The 23956-nt window shown below is 35.6% G+C and overlaps 1 protein-coding gene across 1 annotated transcript in view; it reads right to left on the bottom strand.

Annotated features, from left to right (window-relative positions):
• The window catches only part of dkk2 (dickkopf WNT signaling pathway inhibitor 2), a 66132-nt gene that overhangs the window by 2381 nt on the left and 39795 nt on the right, over positions 1 to 23956 (bottom strand). Inside the window, exons 2-3 of the mRNA XM_002940290.5 lie at positions 6361 to 6511; positions 1875 to 2021 (exon numbers count right to left, since the gene is read on the bottom strand). Coding sequence (XP_002940336.1) covers positions 1875 to 2021; positions 6361 to 6511 — 298 coding nt within the window. The remainder of the gene's footprint in view (positions 1 to 1874; positions 2022 to 6360; positions 6512 to 23956) is intronic.

Below are 23956 nucleotides of genomic sequence, written 5' to 3'. Positions count from 1 at the left end.
ATTGCTAATGATGATATGAAAGTGTGAGCGAGTGACATCAAGAGTCATGTGCCTAAGCCTGGAGGGAAATGCATTAAAATGCCCATTAGTGCTCATTCAAAGAGTAATGACGTCAGGTTGCAATCTGCACCTTGCAGCACCTCCAAGATGGCCCTGTCCATACCGTTGTTTCAGTACAGGGGCCCTAACTTGCACACCTAAATGACTGATAGGGAGTGGGAGGGGGTACATGCAGTAAATTACATCATCATCTCTTTGCCTATTAAGTATCCTCTCCTTCTCACCACACTCTTGTCCCAGGAGCCCTTACAACATCTTTGAGTTCACATAAGCCAAAATAGGGGGCTAAATTAGAGCTTTTAACTCATTTTCAAAAAGGAAGGAGCTAGAATTGGACTAGGATAAGGTAGTGATTATGTGGTCCATGCAGCATTCAAGGGCACTTTGGCTCCCTGATCACTGTCTGCAGACAATGGGCTTTGAACTCCTGGTGGGCTTTGCTATGGGGAAGTAGGTTTCCTATGGAAATGTGTTTTACAAGTGGATAAAATCACTGAAGTTAACAGCTGTGGGATTGAATACTGAACTGTTATGATTTAATTCAAACTGACTGTTAATGTGGAACTGTTAAGAACACCCTTGCTTGATAGTGTTGGATAGTGAAACTGCTGAGTTAGCTATTCATACTATTTAGACAAAGTGACAGCTTTAATGTCTGTTTTAAAAAATCTATAAAAATACATAAGGACACATGTATGTCCGCAAGTGCAGTGAGCAAAGTGCGATTTTTGAGTACAATCACCATGTTTTTTTCTACAATGTAGTGCTTTTCCCAAAATACCAGCATTATTGTGTTTGTAAGAGAGCAATGTGATTGATGCAATTGTATCTGGCCCAATGGTGTCTGATTCACTAAAATTAGTAGCAGTGTATAGCAAAGCAAAGTGCGGCAAATATTTTCTAAGTCTGCCTGGCGTCATTTCTGGTTTTTGGCCTGCGAGTTACATGTGCGTCTATTCTTTCTGTGCAATTGAACTAGGGTAATGCAGGTCACTAAGGCAACCCTGGAGCTAATTTCTTGTCCGGCAGTGGTGGTAACTGTGGGGTTCCTCAGAATCAATAGGCACAGTAGCTGATTCAAAGGCAGGAAGGATTTAGCACAGTTCAACTATACGGAAGTGCAAGGAGAACATTTTGATGCAAGAAGCTTTAATAAAAGTGGTGTTACACCCAACAAACTGCAGGGAAAATTGTGGGGACCACAACTGCACTTGTAGACATACATAAGTCCTATAGATTTACAATCCACTGTTGATTCTTGATAAATGGAAAACATGGAAAATTATTTGTATCAATTTATTTTGGCTCAACATAAAAGAACATTGTTTTAAAAATAAATGCAATGCTTGTTCTTTTTCTGAGATGTACTGTATTACCTTAATAATTGAAATCTTACTAATTCAGATAAATATGTGTCCCTAATATGATACCCTGCCTTACTTAAATCGGAAGGGTCAATAGGACTGGCCAATTTATGATACAAAGCTAATGAAGATGCTAATTTGAATGCAAAAAAGATAGTGAGAGAATACATTAAATACACAATCTATATTGCACTTAAAGACACCTACCTGTGCCTACTGTACCAGGCATATAATGGGATTTATTAACTACTTGTGTGTACAATACTAAAAACAATAATTTTTGCAAACATTAAAATGTCTAGGCCTACCATCAATAATTCTGTAGTGGCTTAGGTGCAAGGTACAATGAGCAGCACTCTGACATGCAAGGGAACCCTGAACTTATTAACCCACCTATGACCCATATGTAATTCATAATGTCTTTCAGTCAAAGAAAAAAATAAAAATTACCTTTTATAAGGGGAATCTTTGAGTGATGTTTCCCAAGATTTTGCCATCCTAGATCCTTGTTAGAGATGTGGCCATTTTTTTTGGGACGGGTCTCAAGTGCTGGTATATGAGGACTCATGATGGTTTCTGCAACAGGAATGCAAATGCCTACAAAATATTGAAAGTATTAACCTTTTTTATTATATATTTGAAAAGTAACTATACATGTAAAATGTAATTTATTGTGAAACATTAAAAATACATTAGCGGGTCTGATTTAAGAAAGGGGTAGATTATTATCTATTATTAAAAAATGTTCTAGTTTTCTTCCAGTTAATTAGTCTCTAGAGCAAAAACACAGGTTATGGTGTTGTGCTATTTTAGCCTGCAACTCCTTATGAAACCATGCAAACTAGCTTATTTAAGAGGAAAAGGCAGTTGGAAGCGGTGTGTGAGTAATATATAAGGACACCTACTTCTCACACCGAGTTGAAGAGAACCTAATTTCCCTCTCAACTTAGTAGGTTCTCATGAGGCATGAGACATTTATACAGAACTATTTTAGGCTTTTCAAATGGTTAAAACTGATTTTTATTTCTTGCATCATGATGCCAATTCTATATTGATGCCCAGATGGACCCTACTGAGATTATAATACTTTAACTAAATATTAATATACTACTAGAGTCATTCTGCATTTGCAGAATAGTACACAACACAAAGAAAAAATCTTATATGAAGCTCAAATGCCACCCCTCCAGACAATGGAAGGGTGACCATTGTCTGGCACATCTTGTGGAAATTGTTTGATTATGGTCTAAAACTGAGGACCCCCAAACTTTGCAACACAGGAGCCACATTCAAATTAAAAAAGTGTTGGGGAGCCATCCCAGTGTTTTTGGAGTTTACAGATAAAAGTTGTTTGTTAGCCCCATGTTTTCTGGTGCTCACAGAGTTAAGTCAATTGTTTTGCTGTAGAGTAACAGTAGTGATTCAGAACTGACTCATACAGATTGCTTGGCTTTGGAACTATTCAGGTGCATCCAGGAACTTACATAATAATGTGACTCCCTATATATGATCCACACCCATATTGTAAAACACCTGCCAAGGATGCACATACGTAATACACACGCATAAAATAAATACACACAATACCTAACTGAGAACTTACTATTGATGTGGTTAAAACTGGCAAACATAGTCAACAATTTTAAATATGTGTATTTTGACTGCTGCCAATTGGTGGAACAATTAAGGAAAATTAATTATTTGCATACGAGAAATAAACTGTGTATGCATCATAGTCTGTAAAATAATTTAAAAAATAGAAGGATAAAGCTGTTGTACAGTTTTCCTGCAAAGTGAAATGAATTATGCAGGTGAAACACAGTATATTCTGCCTTAAAATTATTTTATTACTGCAAAATATCAAAAAGTTATGGGTAAAATAATACCAATATACCAATCACGCCAATATAATATTATATATTGATGTGTAATTATGAAAAGCAGTCGTTTGTATATAGTTTGTTAAAATTGGCAGGCATTTTGCATCTTCTGTGGAAAACACAAGGATAAATCTCCAAATGTGATATCACCCTTCACTGGAAGTTGCATTAATTGTTTAGCCAAAAGTTAATGAGACTGAGAATGTATGTGCTTCAGAAAAAGGTCTCTTGCTGACATAGTTACAGTACATTTGCAATGTAAAAGAAAGTTTGAAACACATCACTTCTTGCCAGTTGCCACAAGCCTCAAACAACTACTTTCCCTGCTTAACGTTCATCCTGCTGTGACTTAACCATTCTAGTGAAATGAACTGTTTCTGTTTGTTTTCCATTCTTGGCCTGTGCACTATGCTACATGCTGCTGTACAGGTGCATATCTGTCATAAAGTGCCCCAAAGCACAAAACCTGACAATAAACTCCAAGCAATGCACACGGAGCATCTAGTTTCATAAACTATTTGGCCTGTATTCAAAAATAATCCATGTGAATTTCAGAATGAGGCATTTTTAGGAAACATATAGAGGCAATAAGCCATCAGTTGTTTTCAGTGTAAAAAAAAGACAATTCTGCTTAATGGAGATTAATTTAAAGTTTATAAATGCTTAACAATACTTAATTGTTAAAGAACCAGTCCAGAATTTCAGGTAATTAAGGCAGCAGGGTATTTACATTAATGATTAAATAAGAGTAATTATATAAACTAACAGAACCTGCAACCTTGTGGCTTGATACACTTCTTACTAGAAGGCTAACTTGTATGGAGGGGAATAAGCATTTTTTAGACTTACTATAAGTACAGGTATGAAATCTGTTATCTAAAAAGCTCCACATTACGAGAAGGCCATCATTCATAGACTTAGTTTATTAAAAAAAAAAAAATCACATTTTTTAAAATAATTTTGTTTTCTCTCTTTTCGTAGACTTAAGGTATGGAGAGTTAAATTACAGAAAGACTCCTTATCTGGAAAACCCAAAGTCCTGAGCATATTAGACAACAGGTCCCATATGTGCAGTATTATTGAAACAGAATTACTACTACTGCATTAACTGAGGCCTCACGCATGTTCCCTACTTGCAGATGCAGGGATCATATGGATGCCTAGGAGACACAAGGGAAATAAGTACACTGCCCTCTTACTAGATTCGAAAGAGATATGCCAGTCCCCTTACATGCACATTTTCTCACCACTGCAAAAGTAGATGTAAAACTATTTTAGGGAATTTGGTACATACAGTATATACACATGCTTCCCACACTACTAAATACTATCCATTTGCTCAATGGTGGGGTGAGAAAACGTGTTTACTTTTTTCTACACCCACCCCAAGTCTAGTTGGAAACATTTTACTTAAGGTCCCTGTTGTGTAGTTAGCTGATGGCTTGATTATTCTTTTGCTCCATCCCCCCAAAAAGGAACTAGAAAAAATTTTACAAAATTAAAACTGATGAAAATCAAAATACAGGAATGTAATAAAAAAGTTGTTTGCCCAGCACATTAAATAAGCCAACCATGCACTTTGCAGGGAGCATGCAGCTAAAGAAAACATGCCCAGTTTTGTAAAATAATGATATTATTGTAAACCTTTTTTAAAACCCAAAGATACTATGCAGATTTCATGCATGTTATTTGTAAAAATGTTTTATCAGGTGGCAGGGTGATTTAGACTATAGCACTTACAACCTAAGGTCCTGAATTCAACCTTGACCACAGCATCTGCAAGCATTTCAAATATTTATTCTCTATCTGCAAAGATTTCCTACTACATTATGAAAAGTTTCAGGCAGGCAATATGCCATTAATGAAACTGACTACAGTGTGTGATAGGGACCTTAGATTGTAGGCTCCACTGGGACAGATGTGACTATTAAACAATCTCTTTAAATCTCTGCATAAAATGCATTGACGCTATAGAAGGAATCTAATGTGTGTAATGCAGCTGTCCAGTGGATCTTTGTGCCAATAGCTTAAATGTTGCTAACCGACAACAAAGCACAATGAAAATTGTCAGTAATATAAGGGAGTGTAATAACATCAGGGAGTGGTTGATGAAGTTACAAACAAGGCAACACTAAAATACATATTAAAATGGCTTTGCCATTAAAAATGTATTTGTTCTGGGGGTTCTTAAAATGTATTACAATGCATTATCTTACTATTTGATATTAAAGAAAGGGCATCAGTCAAAAATGAAGACTTGTTTGGTCAAGCAATATGAGAGTGTGTGGATATTTGGTTTCCAGAAAGATCCAAAAATCCAATATTAATACAAGGATTGGATCCATTATCCAGAAATCAGTTATCCAGAAAGCTCTAAATTACGGGAAGACTATGTCCCTTAGACTCCATTATACAAATAATATAAAATCAAAATTTTAAAAATAATTTCCTTTTTCTCTGTAGTAATGAAATAGTACATTGTACACTATATATAAATATATATATAATGAATCCTTATTTGGGACAAAACATATCATATTAGGTTTAATTACCGTTTAAATGATTTTTTTAGCAGACAAAGTATGGAGATCCAAAATACAGAAATATCCAGTATGTGGAATACCTCAGGTCCCAAGCATTCTGGATAATAGATCCCATACTTGTTCTGTATAAAATTGTAACCCTTTGTATTACCATTAACCTAATACAAGTATGCGATCTATCATCCAGAACGCTTGGGAACTGGAAGTTTCTGGAAAAGGGTTCAGTCCAAAATTAGTATCTCCAGCACTTAAATCTGCTAAAAATATTTGAAAATTAAATAAGTCAAATAATATTGATTTGCAACCAATCTGTGTTTATACAACTTACGTAGGATCATGTACATCTGTTTTAATATTACAGAGAAAAAGATATAAAAGATATAAAAAATTATTTGAGCAAAATTCAGTCTATAAGAGATTGCATACCTGTATTTTCCTATAACTTACCATTTTATTAAATGGAACTATAAGTCTTATAAAAAAAAATACAGAATAACAATGTATATTTCCTACCATTGTTGCAGCGATTGCCAGGACAGCACATGCCATCTCTGTGGCATCGTTTCTTCTTTCGTCTGCATAGCATACAGGAAGATGGTGCCTGGTGAGGACTGTAACAGTACCTTCCAACTTCACACTCCTTATCACTTATGCAAGGGTATGCCTAGAGGAAAGTAGAATTAAAAATAAACCCATAAGCATATGGTCTTGAATTGACAAATAATGCACCCATTGTAATATTACATTATTTACTATATATATATATAGTATATATTTAAAGGCATTATAGATATCTATAATGCCTGTTTGGCACAGCGAATTTCTATGATGTTGTGTTAAAGTTAGTGCTGCTTTTTACATAGCCAATGCAGCGTATTCAATATGCTTTGAAGCACCTACATTTGTATAGTAAAGCAGCACAATATAGTAAATCTGTTAAGAAACATGCCTAACCAGAAAAATTGTATATGATACCTATATCCTTATCCAATTTTACCAAGCTGGTATGCAAGTTTACTAGACTTGTGTTACTTTCTTTCCATTCACTTCAATGGGTCAATGCCAATTAATTTTATTACTTATGATGTAAATTGTGGCATAACCCTGGGGTTTGCACTTTTTTTTAATAACACCAGAACAACAAAAAGCCCTTAGTTTAAACAGATATTTAACTCTATGCCATAGTTTACACATTTTGTGATACAATTAAATATACACATACAGTAAATATGCCCCTTATGTAAGGGAATCCTGTTCTTTACATCTGCAATAATGAAAATGTGAGTGACAATGCTTCACTGTGGGAAAATTGTGTTCTTTGTACTAAGACCAGGGGCATAACTATAAAGGAAGCAGACCCTGAAGGGGCAGGGTCGGACTGGGGGGTGCAGGGCCCACCGGACCACCGCCATCACCCCCCCCACAGAGGCCCCCAACACCCTCCGCCCCCTTCCCTCGAGCTCTCATAAAATAAATTTACTTGCGGCGTGTCCGGGGAGGGAGACGGCGGATCGCAGGAGCGTCCTGGGGGGGATTGGATCTGGGCTGCCAGGGCCCACCGGGATTTTTCCTGGTACCCCGGCGGCCCAGTCCGACGCTGGCAGAGGGGACCAGGAATGTAGGGGGCCAGTAAGGCCCCATATCTTTTTAGAATAGATCAACTTACCATTATTTTTGAGCCCTAAATTGAATTGGCAGTGAGACATAGTTATATAGTTAAGTCACTGACTAAGACCCTAAACATTAAATACACTTTCTATAAGCAGTGATATTGCCAATTTTCTTATTTTTCTAGCAAAGTCTGTCTTGTATTTTTGTTTTGTGTCTTTGAAAGCCACCCCTAGCTTAAGAACATTAGTGATCATCATTAAATTGTACTTATCCTAACAATTTGTTCAGAATTGTACCATGTTTAACTGCTTCATTACTGGGGAGGGGAGTAACAATTTATGGCCATTTAATTCTGTATCAGATATCTAAACAATTATCTGCTTAACTGGAAATGTTTATAAAAGTGTGTCTCAGTGTAATAAGAACTCCCCTGCACAATGTGTTTTTTATGTGGCCTAATTAAAGGGTAATCTGGTCAGGATACAGATTTAAAAAAAAAAAAAAATGTAAAAACATAAAAGGTTTGACTCTTAACACTTTAATATAAACAAGGCTCACCCTCTTAATAAACTGCCATTGTATTTCTCTGTACTACAATAGACTCCAATAAACTCAAATTAACTGGAGTGGAACTTTTCAGACCATTCCCTATATATACTTTAATGCACGTTACAATCAGCTTGTGTTCTATTGAGGGTATTTTGAAAATATACTCTATGGATATGGTTGAGAACAAGTTGTAATAATATCCCTACTAAATGTTTAACAGCAAAAGCCTTTGTTTCAGTTGGGTACTTGGGTACTAGTGGGTTTTTCCAGGGATCTACCCTTGCCTGGATTATACTAAAAGCTAGGGTAGGTTGAGTTAAAAAACAACTGGGTTTTCCTGTAGTTAAATTCCTAACTGTGCCATCTGAAACTCTTTGCACTAGAAGGCCTAAACTTTGGTAAGTCATTTGACATTGGCTGAGAAGATGCAAGAGTCAGAAATGCCATGTACAGTATACACCAAAACACAAAAGGTCAGTGGAAGTTAAACCACCTAATCTGCATTTAATTTTGAAAGTTTGGTATCTGTCACAGCTGCTCCCACAAGGAGTACTCAAATTTAATTGAAAGTGTCCTTCTTCAGATAAAAATCCTTTTTAATTGCTTTCCTTTTAGCCATATCTTCACTGTATGTAATGTACCTTTATCACTGCTTTATAACACTTCAATTTCCACACATAGAAGTTAATATTAGCTTTTGCTCTAGTTTCAGTGCTACATCTGTGACTATTCCACAAGTTGAAGTAGATGGCTAGGGAGTCTGCATCTGGGTCCCTTAACATGCATAGCAAACAGCAAAAATTAAAACGATAATATATATATAATATACTGTATAGGAAACCTCATAAAACATGATCACATTTCAGTGAGTGCGTTTAGAGTAACAGCAAGCAATGCAAGTCCAACAGGTGTTTGCATTATATGGATGCAGATAATTATAGGCCATTCAGGACCATTCCCTTGAATGCATTTACTCGCAAATCCCAGATGGAAAATCTTTGTCACATTATTTTCACCATAGGTCTGTAAATTATAACTTCTTGGATTCTCAGAAATCTTTATTTTTCCTGTATTGCTATTAATATGGCTGGTGATGATAATTTCAGGCGGAATACGTGTGTTTGCTAGCTTATGGGTAAAGCATTAAATATTGTATTTAGCTTTGTCATTGCCAGGTTTCCTAGCTACTCTGGATGTATTGTTACATGTTATACATGTAACCTCTATTTCAGCTCAATAGCTGCCGGTGCGGACTAGAACCAGTAGAACATGGGTTACATTGTACTCTTTAACTCAGAATGGGCCTTCGCTAAGTGGAAGAGGAAGGTGAGGGTGTTGTAAAACTACACCTCTCTTGCTGCTATGCAGAAAAATACAACCAAAGGGCGCCAGAGGTTCTTGCAAACAACAAAATAATAAGTGTTTATTTAACATCCACAGGGTTACTTACAATACAGCTTCTCAGAGGCCAGTGGTACAGGCAACACTACATACAGAGTGTAATACAGACTGTTACTCCCCTGCGGGCAGACTTGGCAGGAATCTCGCTTCACCTCTGCCACACCCCGTAGTGGATCACCCCAGAGAATTCTCTATCCTGATTCCCTATTTACTTGGATCCCTACACTACAGGCAATATGGTCTGGAAGAGATACCTCCAAAACTGCAAGTCCTATGTAAGCTCAGAACTGCTCTTTTTAGCTCAACCCTAACTGCCTTCCACTCCTAGGGATATATTTATCATGCTGCTTAAAAAGTGGAGTAAAACATCACTGGTGATGATGTTCATAGCAGCCAATCAGAAATCTAACTGCTGATTCGTTGCCCTGGGCAACATCACCGGTAATGCTTCTCTCCATTTTTTACACATCATGATAACTATACCCTAGAGTATACTATAAAGTGAGCTACACCTGCCACTATCTAATGCCTCATTCACGGGGCCCTGTTCCCCGAGCTTAACTAGGCCCATGCCCTGGGCTGACAGCACACATTCTCCCTGTTCCTCAGGTGGAAGCAAACAGGAAGGTGCCACTCCTTTCCCAGCACTATACCAAAGTGAGGCAGGAAGTGGTCACCATACCTTCTAACCAATAGCACACATATGTTAATGAACTTACTTAGATACATTCCCTTCCGCCCAGAAACTAAGGGAACTAAACCAGTAGGGATTTAAAGCTGTAGGGGCCATTTAACCCTATGGGTCCCTACATACACATATAAATATACATATATATCTGACTTTTATTTTGTTTCATGAAGTTAGCATGTGAACATGGTCTCAGTCCTTGATATAACAGTGCCTGCTAAAAAAGTAGCATATACCTTCTATTAATTAACATGAGGAAATGTTTATAAGCATGGAACTCGGGAAAAAAGTACACATTACATTACATTAACTTCCAGTAAGCAGCAAGCAAGCTTTGTGATAAAAAGTAATGATTTATATCCATTTTGTGTGTTTTAATACATTTAAGTTTATTTCTCTGAGCTTTTATTGGCTTGTAAATGTTGTAAAGCCACATTAATAACTGAATCAAACATCTCGCTCCAAATCTGAAAGCCAGTTTGGCAGTCAAATCATTTAAACTGGCAATAAAGAACATTAATGTAAAGCTAACTACTGTTGCCAAATGAGTGTCTTTTGGCTTATGGCGTGGAGGAATAATATGTATATGGCAGAGGACAGAATGAAACATGGGTTTCCTGTGTTTATTTTAGAATGTGTCTTCCAGGGGTTTAAAAATACATACTGCACACCTCAAATGAACTGATTGAGGGGCAAAATTGATATGGATACTTAAGTATTGGGATTGCTTTTGTTATAATCTTAAATAGTGTTATTAATCTGCAATCTATTGTATAATGTTTAGGAGATCACAAAAAAAAGTTTTCCTTGAAAGAGCAAGTAGGAAAACAGTTCTAGTGTTGCCCTGTGAGAGCCAGAGAACAGAAATTATAGTTGTGTAGTTACAGAGGGAAATGCACCTGGTCTGTTAACATTCCTGCTGGACCATAGCTGTGCACCTGTATCCTAATATATGATTTGTTAGTATAAATAAAAAGGATTTCACAGGGGATATAAAAACTCATCTCTTGTAATATAGCAGCTGGACTAACACAGCTGAACAAGTCATTGCAATTAAAACTAAAAATCGAGTTTTTTGTTATCATTAAAGGAGTCTACCTGTTTTGTTGCTGGATGTACAGTATTTCTTTTCTGTTCAGTCTTTCCTGTTACTAACTGGATTTCACACGTGTAAATGTGATGGAACAAACTTCTGCCATTTTACATAGCTCATGGATAAATGGAAAATGCATGTGGTCCTTTGCAATAAAATAACCAACTGGTAACTAATACATCCCAAGAAACTATTCTGTACCCAGTTCTCCCAGCAGGATTTCCCTTTGCAGAACATCCATTATTAGCAAAGAACTGTATTTCCTTAAAAAGGCTTTAGAAGTCATTTATGCCCACAAATGACCCACAAAAGGCAGGAAGGACCAATACATGCCTTGCACAACTATTCTGAAGTGCAAGGAGTATATTTTGGTGCCTTTTAATGAATAGGATTTTTTGCACAACTCACTGCGGGGAAGATGGTGGTCCCACTGCTGCACATGCGGTTGTATAATAGTATCTTTCGTACTGCTTTCAATCTGTTCTACGTGTATAGAGTTTCCAGCATAACCCTTGTTAACAAAGAAGCACCAGACTCCCTGAGGAAACATTCCTAAAGTTTGGAGACAATTGGAAGTGACTGGGAGCATGAAATCCACCCAAGCCATATTCCATGTCTTAATAAAAGTTCAGACAACCAGAGGAAGCATTTCCTCAACCCAAACTGAACTCCCTTGGAGAACTATATAACCATTATGCTTTTTTGTGATGTGATCACCCACACAGGGCAAAATAAGGAGAAGATTTATCAAAATTCATTTTATACTACAATTTGTATATTGTTAAAGATTTTACTTCTTCAATAAGCTGCTTACCAAGAATTATCTAGAGAAGTTTGACATGTTCTGGGCATCCCTTTCATATTATAGTCTATTCTATATTTAGTGTGTCTGAAGTAAAACTGTCAAATGCTCACAGATTAATTATGTTAGTAGATATATATATATCAGACAAGTATGGAATGTATGTGCGTGACAAGTGGAAGCCAGATGAAATAACTGCAGTGTACCTAAATTTTAAACCAGATATGAGATTGATTAGTTTTGCACTATAAACATCACTTCACAATCCTTAATTTATTGCTAGGGCAATATCAATAGAAGTCTCCAAGATGTCTACCTTGAACAAGTTAGTAGCTTATTAGTAAGGTACGCAAATGTGACAGTGGAAGTGCATGAATAATAAAAAAACAAAATATAGTGCAAACCTACAAATGCACTAAGCAAAGCACCAAAAGTGCAAAGTGAGCAAACCAAAAAGACAAAATTAATTCAGTGTGTCCACACCCACTCAACCTGCCAAATGTAAATGCTCACCAGATTTAAATGGAATTATGCCAAATGAGACCAGAGTCAAATATTAATTGGAGTGAATGCCAGATCCTCAATAAGTTAAACAGAAAAAAGAGAGGTAGTGATAGATAGTGTAATACCATTTATTAAAATATGAATCCTGCACAATGCAGGCTACTCACAATGTTCAGAAGTGGTAAGATCACAGTTCTGCAGAGATTGTATGAATTTGTTTTGATTGTTTGAATTTTTATGGTAATGTCATCACATCAGCACATAAATATGAATTGTTGCGGATATAAACCTGCACTTACTCGTTTACAATAAAGTGTCGTATTAACAGAGAAATAATTAGTTCATGCAAGTGCACAGATCTGGCTCTCTGTAGTTTGTTATATTATTTCTACAGTTTAGCTTGGAAAAGATTTATAGTACTTTTACCAGCTCTGGCTTGGTCATAAAAGATCAGTTGAGGAGGATCTGTCACTATTATAAAAAGATTACTATACTGTACTGGATGTTATTTGGATATTAAATAACATTTGTTTGAAATTAATTTTTCACAACAGTTTAGTCACTGATCAAGTTAACTGTAGCATCTATGGATGGTACCGATGATTCAGAGAGAGATGGTTTCATGTATCTGGTATTTAGAAATGTGCACTTATATCTAAAGGTTAATAAAGTATAATGCTAATTGCAGTTATAAATTAGATAATTGCTTTTGCTCAGACTGAGAATCCGCCATGTGTAGGTCTTAGAAATTGGAAGCAGTGAACTAAAATACTCTCTGGGAACCTTACAAAAGGAGATACATTATTAGCTTTCATTTCAAAACACTGCAGTACATAAATAAGTGAAAATGAGATTTTACAAACCAACAATTATGTTTTAAACATCACAAACAGATTTTTGGCATGATTCATCCCTGTAAAGAATAAGACTATAAAGAGCAGCATATCAAATGTACCACTTACTAGAATGCTTTGTAAATCTCATGCTTTTTACCATAATAATGAGAAATGATTTCAAATTAAAAACAGTTCTTTCTAACAAAAGCATCTTACCCTACCAAAACCTCTTCTGAACTCTATGTCAATTTCTGTTTTGTCAAACATTGGAAAATAAAGGAAGATTTTCCCTGCTGGTCCCATCTGCATCTATTATAATATCTTTTTTTATTTATTTATTTTAATTTTATTTATTAGATTAGACAATTACAACAATCATTGAGAAGCAAGCAAATCCCAAACGGGATTAATAAGGTACCTATTATAATATCTATGGATAATAACATTGCATTTGTACTTGAAAGGTATTATGATTATTATAAATAGGATTTATATGCAGATATATATAAATGAACAGTTTTCACCATATATTTTTTCAACTGTAATCTAAATAATAAACATTTGACATAACTTGTCAATGCGAATATCCCTTTACTATATATTATGAAGGTTTTATGAGATTCCCACTAATAATGATAAGCTTTGCCAGTTCAAGTATGACAGGTTTTTTTGTTATCTGAGTTTGCAGGATTGTTAAGCATACTGGTTGATATACTTTACAATGCAAATTTGATAACAAATTTATTTAGTTGTATGAATATGCAGGGAAATACAAATACATCATTTTTAGCATTATCTTATCTATTAATAAGCCAACTACAGCTCATGGACTGTATGGTTGCCAACTTTTCTGGCAAGAATGCCAGGTAGGAATATTCCCTGCTACTGGGAGAGTGGAGTAAAACCCAAATAAAGCACACATGATCTACAGTAGTAGTGAGAACTGCAACTTTTATGTCAACAATTTGTTTTAGATGTCTGAGATGATTTAAGCGAGTGTGTACTCTTATTACTAGTTAATGCTTATTTGCCTTTATAGTCTTCTCAAATGCACTAGATACAGCAATAAATCAAGCTGCAAACTTTATTGTATACCAAGAGTGTATACCAATACCCATCGGTATTGGAAAACCGATGGGGCACATAGAAAATGTATGTGTGTGTTTTGTGAACTCCATTTTCCTTTTGGACCATAATTTGGAATTTGTCATTTACAGAGGAAGTCTTTTGGCTTTATTGAATGATATAACATGCAAGTCAGCTGTTACTGAACCCTTCAGTTAATACATTTCAGTTTTTTTTGGGAGCAAGTTTATTACTTGGTAACCATGACACACAGATTCCCCAAGGGTGTGGAATTTTATGGAATGGATGCACCATACTCCTTCCATAAAATGTTCAGGTTTTTAATGTCTTGTTAATTGTGCTTGAAAAAACCATTCATGCTGCTGCTTTAGAATCTACCTGGATGTCCATGATGTATGGTTTTCATTATTTTCATGCTTATCATGCCCATTCACTAACCAAAAATTTTCTGTTTACATTTACAACAATTTTACAGATAACCCTATGTGTAAATGAATATTTCCCACTAGACCTCTGTCTATGATTTTGCAACAAATGTGTGATTTCAGGCAATTATGGAGAGCAGACTGTCATCCACACATAAAAAGCTGTCCATGGAAAATTAAAGAAGAATTAATACTAGCCATATATTACATCCACATTATGCATGGTTAATAAGCAATTAATTTAGGTGTATGCTGCAGACTGAACTCATTTATGTGCAGCTATGCAGCATGCATCTACAGTACATTAATTGCTTACTAGCCATGTAGGAAATGGATTTAATATGTGGTCCGTATTTAAGGAGTGAACTGGCAACCCTACCAGTTATAAATGTCTTTAAATACTTGAGCTCTCATACATTGCCTGCCCCTAGGCTTGGTAGAATTCTACATTTCGCCATTGGCAACATTTTTTCGCAAAACTGGATCAAAAATTTGGGGTGAAAAAATTTGCTGAGTGAGGAAAAAGTGAGGAAAATCGTGATCAAATAAGTTGCAGTTGCATCAAAAAAGTCACATAAAAAAAAAAAAGGTTGTGGGTCGTGTCAAAAAAGATGTGAGTGTAGACTAATTTCACAAATTTTTTGCCATTTTGTGAATTTTTCAACAGATTCACTCATCACTACCTGCCCCACATAAGAGGCATAGAAGTGGGGCAGTCAATTACTTTCACTTTCCATTCAGTAGTTCCTGGATGTCACTGATTGCTCAACTGACTTGATAGAAAAGGATTTTGAATTTCTTACGGTGACAGGTCCCCTTAAATGAAAATTAATGCTCATACCATTGTCTTTAGAAATAATGCAGGTATCAGTCCACAGAACTATGAGCCTTTATCTACAGCTGACCTTAGTTGATGTCTTCTCCTGAAACTTGAATGCTTACATGACTATAGCCGTTGTTCTTTGTCGCTTATATATTTTCATCTAATTAAGAAATCCAAAATACTGGGTAGCTAGACAAGTAATTTATTATGACTTTTTTAATTGATGGTGTGTTGTGTGTACTTGAAGTACACTGGGTTGAAGAACATTTGGTAAAAATACTCTTCACCCCTATTTTATGTGTTTCCTTTATTTTGGCATCTACTAGTATATTCTCACAACAAGTCTGCTAGTAATTATTCAACTTGGGAGAGGGAGAATATTAGACAAAGCATTCTGTATGCCCTAGACTTGCTCTGTGTGTGAGGTCTGGATTTGTTACATTAATACAAAGCTTCTGAAAGAAGTGCCAGCTCTTGCTGTTTTTGCAGGTGCATAAGGTGGCTTTGCTATTCCTTGAATGATTTATTTCTTGGGAGGTGAGATATTGATAAACTCGCACACCATTAACTGTACATCTAAAGATAATGCCTTTTTGCTCTCTGTGGTGCTGTGAAAAGCATTGAGAAACACTACTTTATTTTGGTTATGTACAAAAACATCATATATCTTAAATAATCTCAAAGGAATACTGGACAGAGAAAGGAAAAATTGAAATGCAAATGAAAAGCCAGGCAAAATAAAAAAAAATGAAGTCTGATGGAAAATTATCTCAGAATATCATGTACTAAATCACACACCTTCCTGTGTGGAACCTTAATAGGTCATCTATTAGTAGCATAGATAAATATTATAGTAGGCAACAGAGGCTAAACACCCTGGAAAATGGCACAAAAATTGCACAACCCCCCCCCCCACAAAAAAAAAAAAAATTTAAAGTGCTTAGCAAATGAGCACTAAAAGGCATGCTTTTTCACTCCTCTGGGGATTATAAATGACCCCTACTGATGAGTGAATCTGTCCCGTTTTACTGAAAAATGTGCAAAACATATATATATACAGTAAATATATATATATATATATATACACATATACACACATATACAGGTCACAGCTACTCCGAGTTAAGCGGATAGTGAAGTATTGGAACAGAGACTTAATGAGATGACGCAGACATTTATACAGAGAGGGTACCTGTCTGATTACTCCAGAAGGAACTACATAAAGACAGACAGATCGAACTTTGTCATTAAAGCATTCTGTAAGGAGAGATTCAGGAACAAAACACATTCCTTTTGTACACACGTTCCATCCCGCTATGCGGAAGGTACATCATATTATTAATAAGCAATGGGGTGTTTTAACTAAGGCATATCCAGAAATAGGAAATTCAGGAGTCCCCCACTTCTGTCCTACAGACAATCCCGAAATCTACGGGACCATCTTGTAACGGCAGATCTTGGGACTAATTTGATCTCCTTACAGCAAACATTAGCCCTGTACGTAATGGAATGCTTCCATGTTTACAATGCAAGCAGTGTTTCCATGCAATTAGAACATCATATTTTACACACCCTTATTTGGGAAAAGATATGATATCAACAGTTATTATACATGTCTCACTGAATATGCAGTTTACCTCATAAAGTGCCCTTGTGGGCACTTTGTGAGAGACCACACAGAGTCGTAAGGACAGGATTAGTCAACACAAAACCACCATTTTATAATCACGAACATTCAAGTGCACCTCTCTGATTTTTAGTGATAGAAGCTGTGCCGCCTCTGAGAAGAGGGGGCAACAGGCTTCTGTATTTACAAAAACGGGAAAAATTCTGAATACATACTTTACAAACGCTTGAGCCTAGGGGTAAGAATTGTGAATAAGACCTGACTAAATTCATATAAAGAGATTCTGGTATTGTGGATGGGAATTCAGGAATGTATACAGTATATACAAAATAAATTGGGGATTATGTGTTTTGTAAAAATCTCATATGTAAAGTGTTAATATTGGGTATCCATCTAAGGGGTGGAAGGGGGGTGGAGCAAGACCTTTAAAAAGTGTGACTATACATTGTATTACATATGGCTTGAGAAAGGAGTATGAAAATCTGAAACATTTTTCTATGTGTTTTTAACAATAAACGTTGGGAGTGCAGGACTTTTTTGGTGTATTTTTGTATGTGAGCCTGTGCCAACAGGCTTAGTCCTTTTTCACCCTTTTTTTGTTTTCTTGTTACTAAATTTCTCTCTGGCTTGGTAGGATAAAAGACTAAAAGAATTTCTTTGAATATAGGTAGCAGATTGCTGGAGTCTGTGTAGAATTACAGGTATATAAATATAAAATATTACTTCTGATTACTGCAATGTTAAATAATTCACCTTATGCTGGTTGCATATTTTTGGGGTTGGGGAATAGAAGAGAATTTTCCTTTAATCAATGATATACAAAAGCTGTAGATTGAGAAAGGTTTCATAATGTAATCATGGTTCACATTTACAAAGATTATGCTGAATTTATAAAATTGCACTAAAAAATGTCTTTTTTTTTTACCTATGGCTGCAGCGGCTGGATGCTAGTGTACAGGACTTTTTTTTGACCTAATGCATAATTTCCATAGAGAGGTAAATTCAAAACACATCACAGTGTCTATATAATGGAAATATGTCTGGATCATACGTTCCACTGTAATACATTCCACTGTAATACTGGAACTTTTACACATGTCAACTAAATTGAGAGGTTGTTTAGTGGGGCATAGCAGTGTTCAAACGTGGTTAGAGTGACCGGCTGTATTAGCTCCAGTTGCCTTGTTTATAATGGCAGAATTTATAGATTTGAACAATATATAAAAAGCATAAGAATGTATGTATTAAATCTAGTTGACCACAGTAAGATAAATATAAAGCTCATATGACAACCTACATTAATTGTAATATTCTTTAAAAATTGCTATACATCTAAGGATACTAATGAAGAATCACATACAGTAAGAAATATAGCATTAGGAAATACCATTTCCTGAATTGTCTAATTTTTTATAGAATGTGCAAGTGGAGAGAGTAATTTCCAAAAAGCTATATATGCAACACTTTACACATTCTACATTTTTTAAGAAAAAAAATCGCACTCTCTTCTGCTGTCCTATAGGAAAATTATTTATGGCAGTCCAAGACCAACCAAAAATGCACATGACAACAAGGAAAAGGCATTGGTAGAGGGCAATCTTCAAAGTGGAGCAAAGTCACAGGTTTTAACCTCAAAGGAAATTAGAAAAACCCAACCAATATTTCACACGCTGTGAAATTCAAAGGAATAGGAAATGAAGAAAAGGAGACATGTATTAGATTTAAATTTCCGTTACAATGAGATACATGAGAGGGGATGCATTGCTCTGCTGATGTGTTTCTCCGCATTTTCCATAAAAGGTTAATTGAGATTCTAAATCTAAATCTGAGGTAGTTTTTAGTAAGAATTTGAATAAAACATTCAGCAGGCATACATCCCCATTTTGTTTGGCGTTGTACTATTGTTAAAAGGTAAGAAAGCCTGAAACCGATTTGTAAATAGTTAGATAGATAGTGTAACTGATGGCTTTTATAGTAAATTGGTAGGAAAATAATACCCTCCTTGTAGCATTTTATAAAGGAATGATGTATGGCATTGCCATATGGAGGCTCACTTAATATCTGAGGCTCACTTAATTGTTCCTGGTATACAGAGATACACTAAAGCACAGACAACACAATAAACTGCCTACATTTATATCCACTCGTAGTTTTATCCTCACCATGTTATTTTTCTCTATACATATTTAATTATTAAATATGGAACTAAAATAGGTTTGTATATCAAACTGCATTTATTTCATCAAACTCTCTTGAAGCCCCATGGTAACTCATCAAGGGGATGAAATACATGTTATAAAATAGGAATTCATTGTATTATTTATTAATGTTATGAATTGTATAGGAGACACTCATGCACATAAGGTGATTCTAGATCTAATTTTAGTTATAACTATAAATACTGATTAACATTTGCCAGCATGTTTGCACAACATAAGATAAGTTTATAGTAGGCAAGGAATATATGGCTACCATACCAGTGGTAGAATTCTGGGAGCTGTAATCCAGCAACATCAAGAATAGATTCTTAAAGCAACTCTTTACAGTAATACCTTTCCCTACTTCTACAGAGCCAGAAGGAGACTTTAAGCAAGAGAATTCTACATCTTCAATAAAAATCCTGATTTATTTATACACTCAACTCACTTTTTTGTTTAGATTTTTACCCCTGGTGGCATTTAAGAATCTTATGTGTGTGGAATATATTTATGTGGAATAATTCATCCCCTATTGTAGAATAGATCCAAGGAGTTCTATGACCATATTACTATATATTGTAGGTCATAGAACTCTGAAGTGACTTATAATATCCGCATATTTTACAACACATGTATAATACATGTTTTAGTAAGGCATGTGACACAGATTACATCACTAAGCAGCAAATTTATAGTGGGTGTATATATGATATGTAACATCATAGTGTGTGTGTATGTTTGTGTGTGTATATATATATATTGTGACCTGCTGACAGCCTTTAAAGGTCATTAAACTCCAAGAGGCCTCATATGATACAGCAGGGGTACAATATTTTTTTTTTATAATACACAAGTTACACAAGATAAATAAGATAAGACAGAATAAGAATTTGGCTGAGAAAAAAAAAGAAAGGAGGTGTTCATTGAAAAACCTGAGGAAGAGCACAGACCATGCTCAAAACATTGGATTTTTTTCAATAAACACCTTTTGCTTTGCATTAAGTCCCTGTGTGTGCAGTATCCTTTCTTTATATTTATATATATATATACCCAATAGAGTTGCATTCCTGCAAAGAATGTCATCTGCCTGGGTGCTAGTAACACAGTAGTAGTCCTGTGAATGCAGCACTCAATAGGTCTTATTTAAACAGAAAAAAAGGAAAAAAAGGAATTAGGATTTTTTTTAGTTTACAAACCTGATGTTTAGGCCACTGACTGTGACCTTTCTCAAGGAAAAAATAACAGTGAGTCACTACCCCTCCCCCATATACGTGAAAAATTGTGCCAAACAATAGTCCCTATGGTAACCAGTCAATAACACACAATGTTAAATTATGAGAACTGTGAAACTAGAAAAAAAAGATGTCAGAAGCAAATATAACTGTAAATTATGTGTCAGCAAAAGAATGTAATAGAAGTGTAATTTAATAGATTACACATGGACTGGAAAGGTCCCAGAGACAAAGAAGGAGAGTGCCTCAGTTAGAAAAGCAGTAAGAGATCTCTGGCCTGCAGAAGCTCCAGGGTATTTTTAGCTATGTGAGTTTTGTGAGGGTCTGGCCATTCTTTGCCACAGATTGTGGAAAGTCGCAAAGCTTTTTTGAGCATATGCGCATTAAGTTGAGGAATTCAGAACATGTAATCTACAAACTACAAGCTATCTGTTGCCTATGAGCAATATTTTGATTTCCAAGTGTGCTTTTACTTGATTTGTCTCCCCAGGTAGTGAGTACTGCAAGGAGAAGTGGGTGAGTAAAGAACCAGGTTGTATTAGTGTATAATTATCTGGTGCTGTGCAGTTATCATGGCTACCATGTTGAAACAATTACTAGATTCTACAGGGGACATATATAGAACTTCTTATTACCAGAGTACAACTTTTGTGTTGTATATGGGATGTACTTGATATTAGTTCCAGTGTACTGGAAAATTTTCAGGTTATTTTACCAAGAGGTGGAATCAGTAGACTTCAGCTGTTAGGTTAATTTCAGTTCCTAGGTTAATAGCTGCAGTTATTCAATGTTATGATAACCATAAAATATGTTCCAGTTTTGTAGATTACTTACCTCCTCAATCATGTTATAAGTTTTCTGGGTGCATTACTGCAATTGCCTCTCTCATATTAATGTCTCTTATATACTGTATTACTTTGTCTCGTTCTGTTATTACTATGTCTGTCATACTTTTTAATACCTTATTATTATCTGTTTCTAGGTTTGCTTTGTGGTTGTCACTATCATCATCCAGTAATGTGGGCTGTATCTTTCCCATATTTTCAGCTTTTTTAATACACTTTTCAAGTGTATTATTAGCAATATCTGCTAATATGTAAAACACAAATACAAGGGGGACCAATGCAATTCATTATTTGTCGCCTATTGACTTCAATACATTTTCTACATTTTTCACTGTTCATAGACAGAATCACTAATTGTGAGCACTGAGAGGATCCAAGTACATCTCTTTTTCCTTGTTGTGGGACTCTCCACTACCTTGGTTTTTGGAGAGAGGATCAGATAGAAAAATCCCCTTTGTGTAAGTCGTACATAACAAAAGTTCCATAATTCCTATTTATTCCTATTTATTGAATGACAAAAAAGATCCTACTTGTATGTTCCCTGACACAGAACCAACTCTTAAGAACCCAACACACCAGAAAGTCAACATACATACTTAGGAAAATATGGCCATACAGTGAACCTCAAAGTAGAAAATATTTACAGCACATAGACAAGGTTGTCATAACTGTTTTATGCAGTTAGGAATTGCAAATGTCTAACTCAATATGCACTGACTTTCTGCAGTTAGAGTCAAATTTATAGTACAAAGCATGAAAATACCATGGAAGTTGAAAGATTTCCAAAGACATCAATTTTAAAGCAATCCTTAGTCAAAAACTGATATTAGCATTTTCTCTATTGGTTGGTTGGTTTGTGTGGTGAGTTTCCCTGACACTGTATACCACAATACCAACCTACAAGAAAAACCATGACCACACTTGTGGTTTTTTAAGTTGTTTTCCTCTTATGGGTTTTGTCTAAAAAATAGGATTATAAAAAGGAAAATTACAGTACAGTAAGCATTTAATCTCATACCTTATTTTTTTTTAATTTTCATACAGGCCTGCCTTAGAGAAATTATGAAGCTGGATACACAGTTATTTCCCAATGACTTTATTTTCCCATAGTTTCTGTGAACATATTTATTACAGTATCAATATGTAGTTTTAACCAAGCCTATGCAGTTTGCCCTTGTCATGAGGCCTATAGCAACAGATATGTAAGTGGTTCTTGCTGGTCTGCACAATGATCTGATTCAGTTCTTTGGGAAACAGGGCTAAAGCAAACATTGTGTTAGTTGTGTTCTACCTAACCTGGTCCCCAATAAATATAAAAGAGCATTGATTTAAATAGATTACATTGATCACTAGATACTATCAAAATCAAAGCCATTATCCATCAGTCATTACATAAAACTGTTTTTAGTAAATCTGCCCCAATGTGTGTAATAAAATGCATAGCTGAGTGAAATAAAATAAAAAAGACAATGAAACTATGGGGTTAAAACAGTCTGCAACTCATTTTTTTATAGAGGGCATTGGATAAGCAATAATGACTGCAATCTGTCACAATAATCCTCTCTGAGTCAATGGTAGAATAGCAGGTCCAAAGGTGCAAGAGCACACTGCTGGTGACATCAGATAATACAAATGCAGCTGTAAACCATCTGGTTACTAAATAATAACATGATATTGTAACAATAGGGGCCTTTTAATTAATTTAATTTATTTCAAATAGTAACCTTAAATTAACAAATACATTCATTCACTTAAAGGACATGTAAAGCCTACATTTGCCTACAATGTATATCAGGAGGGCACGTCTCCCCCACCCAAATGGCATTATTTGTACTGCATATATCCCCTCCGTTTGCCAGCACCTTCACATTTTCCTAAAGCAAATAGCAGCTTTCACCCGGTGGTCATTTTTCCTCTGATACATAATCAGATACATTTAAATCTGCAAACAGCATACACACACAGACCCTTATTCAGCATACATTTCATCAAGAATACAGGCTCACACAGGCAGAACTGTCACTGATTAAAGTTCTGCTTTGTTTCAACACTGTAATGGTTAAGCTGAGCTCAGGAGAGGAGGTTAGGAGAAAAAAATTGAAGCAGACAACTAAGAGCTGAGTTTCTATGGGAACCAGCAATGCCATCTCTTTACTGGCTGCTAGACTGGAGGGCGTGTTTAGTAATCTGAGTTTAGAACAACTGAGTATGTCTGGCAAGCCAGAAATCAAAGCAAATTCCTGAGGGAGGGGGCCGAGTGGATTACAGGAGGAGAATTAAATCTGAGTGATTAAGGATATGTTGCAGCCTTACTATTAACCTACATCTACATCTGTCTATACATCTGAGGAGCCAGATAATGAAGGCTTCCCTTTTAATATGCCCAGTT

The sequence above is a fragment of the Xenopus tropicalis genome, chromosome 1 (assembly GCF_000004195.4).
Source record: "Xenopus tropicalis strain Nigerian chromosome 1, UCB_Xtro_10.0, whole genome shotgun sequence".
NCBI lineage: Eukaryota > Metazoa > Chordata > Amphibia > Anura > Pipidae > Xenopus > Xenopus tropicalis.
This window is presented reverse-complemented; position numbering and strand designations above follow the sequence as displayed.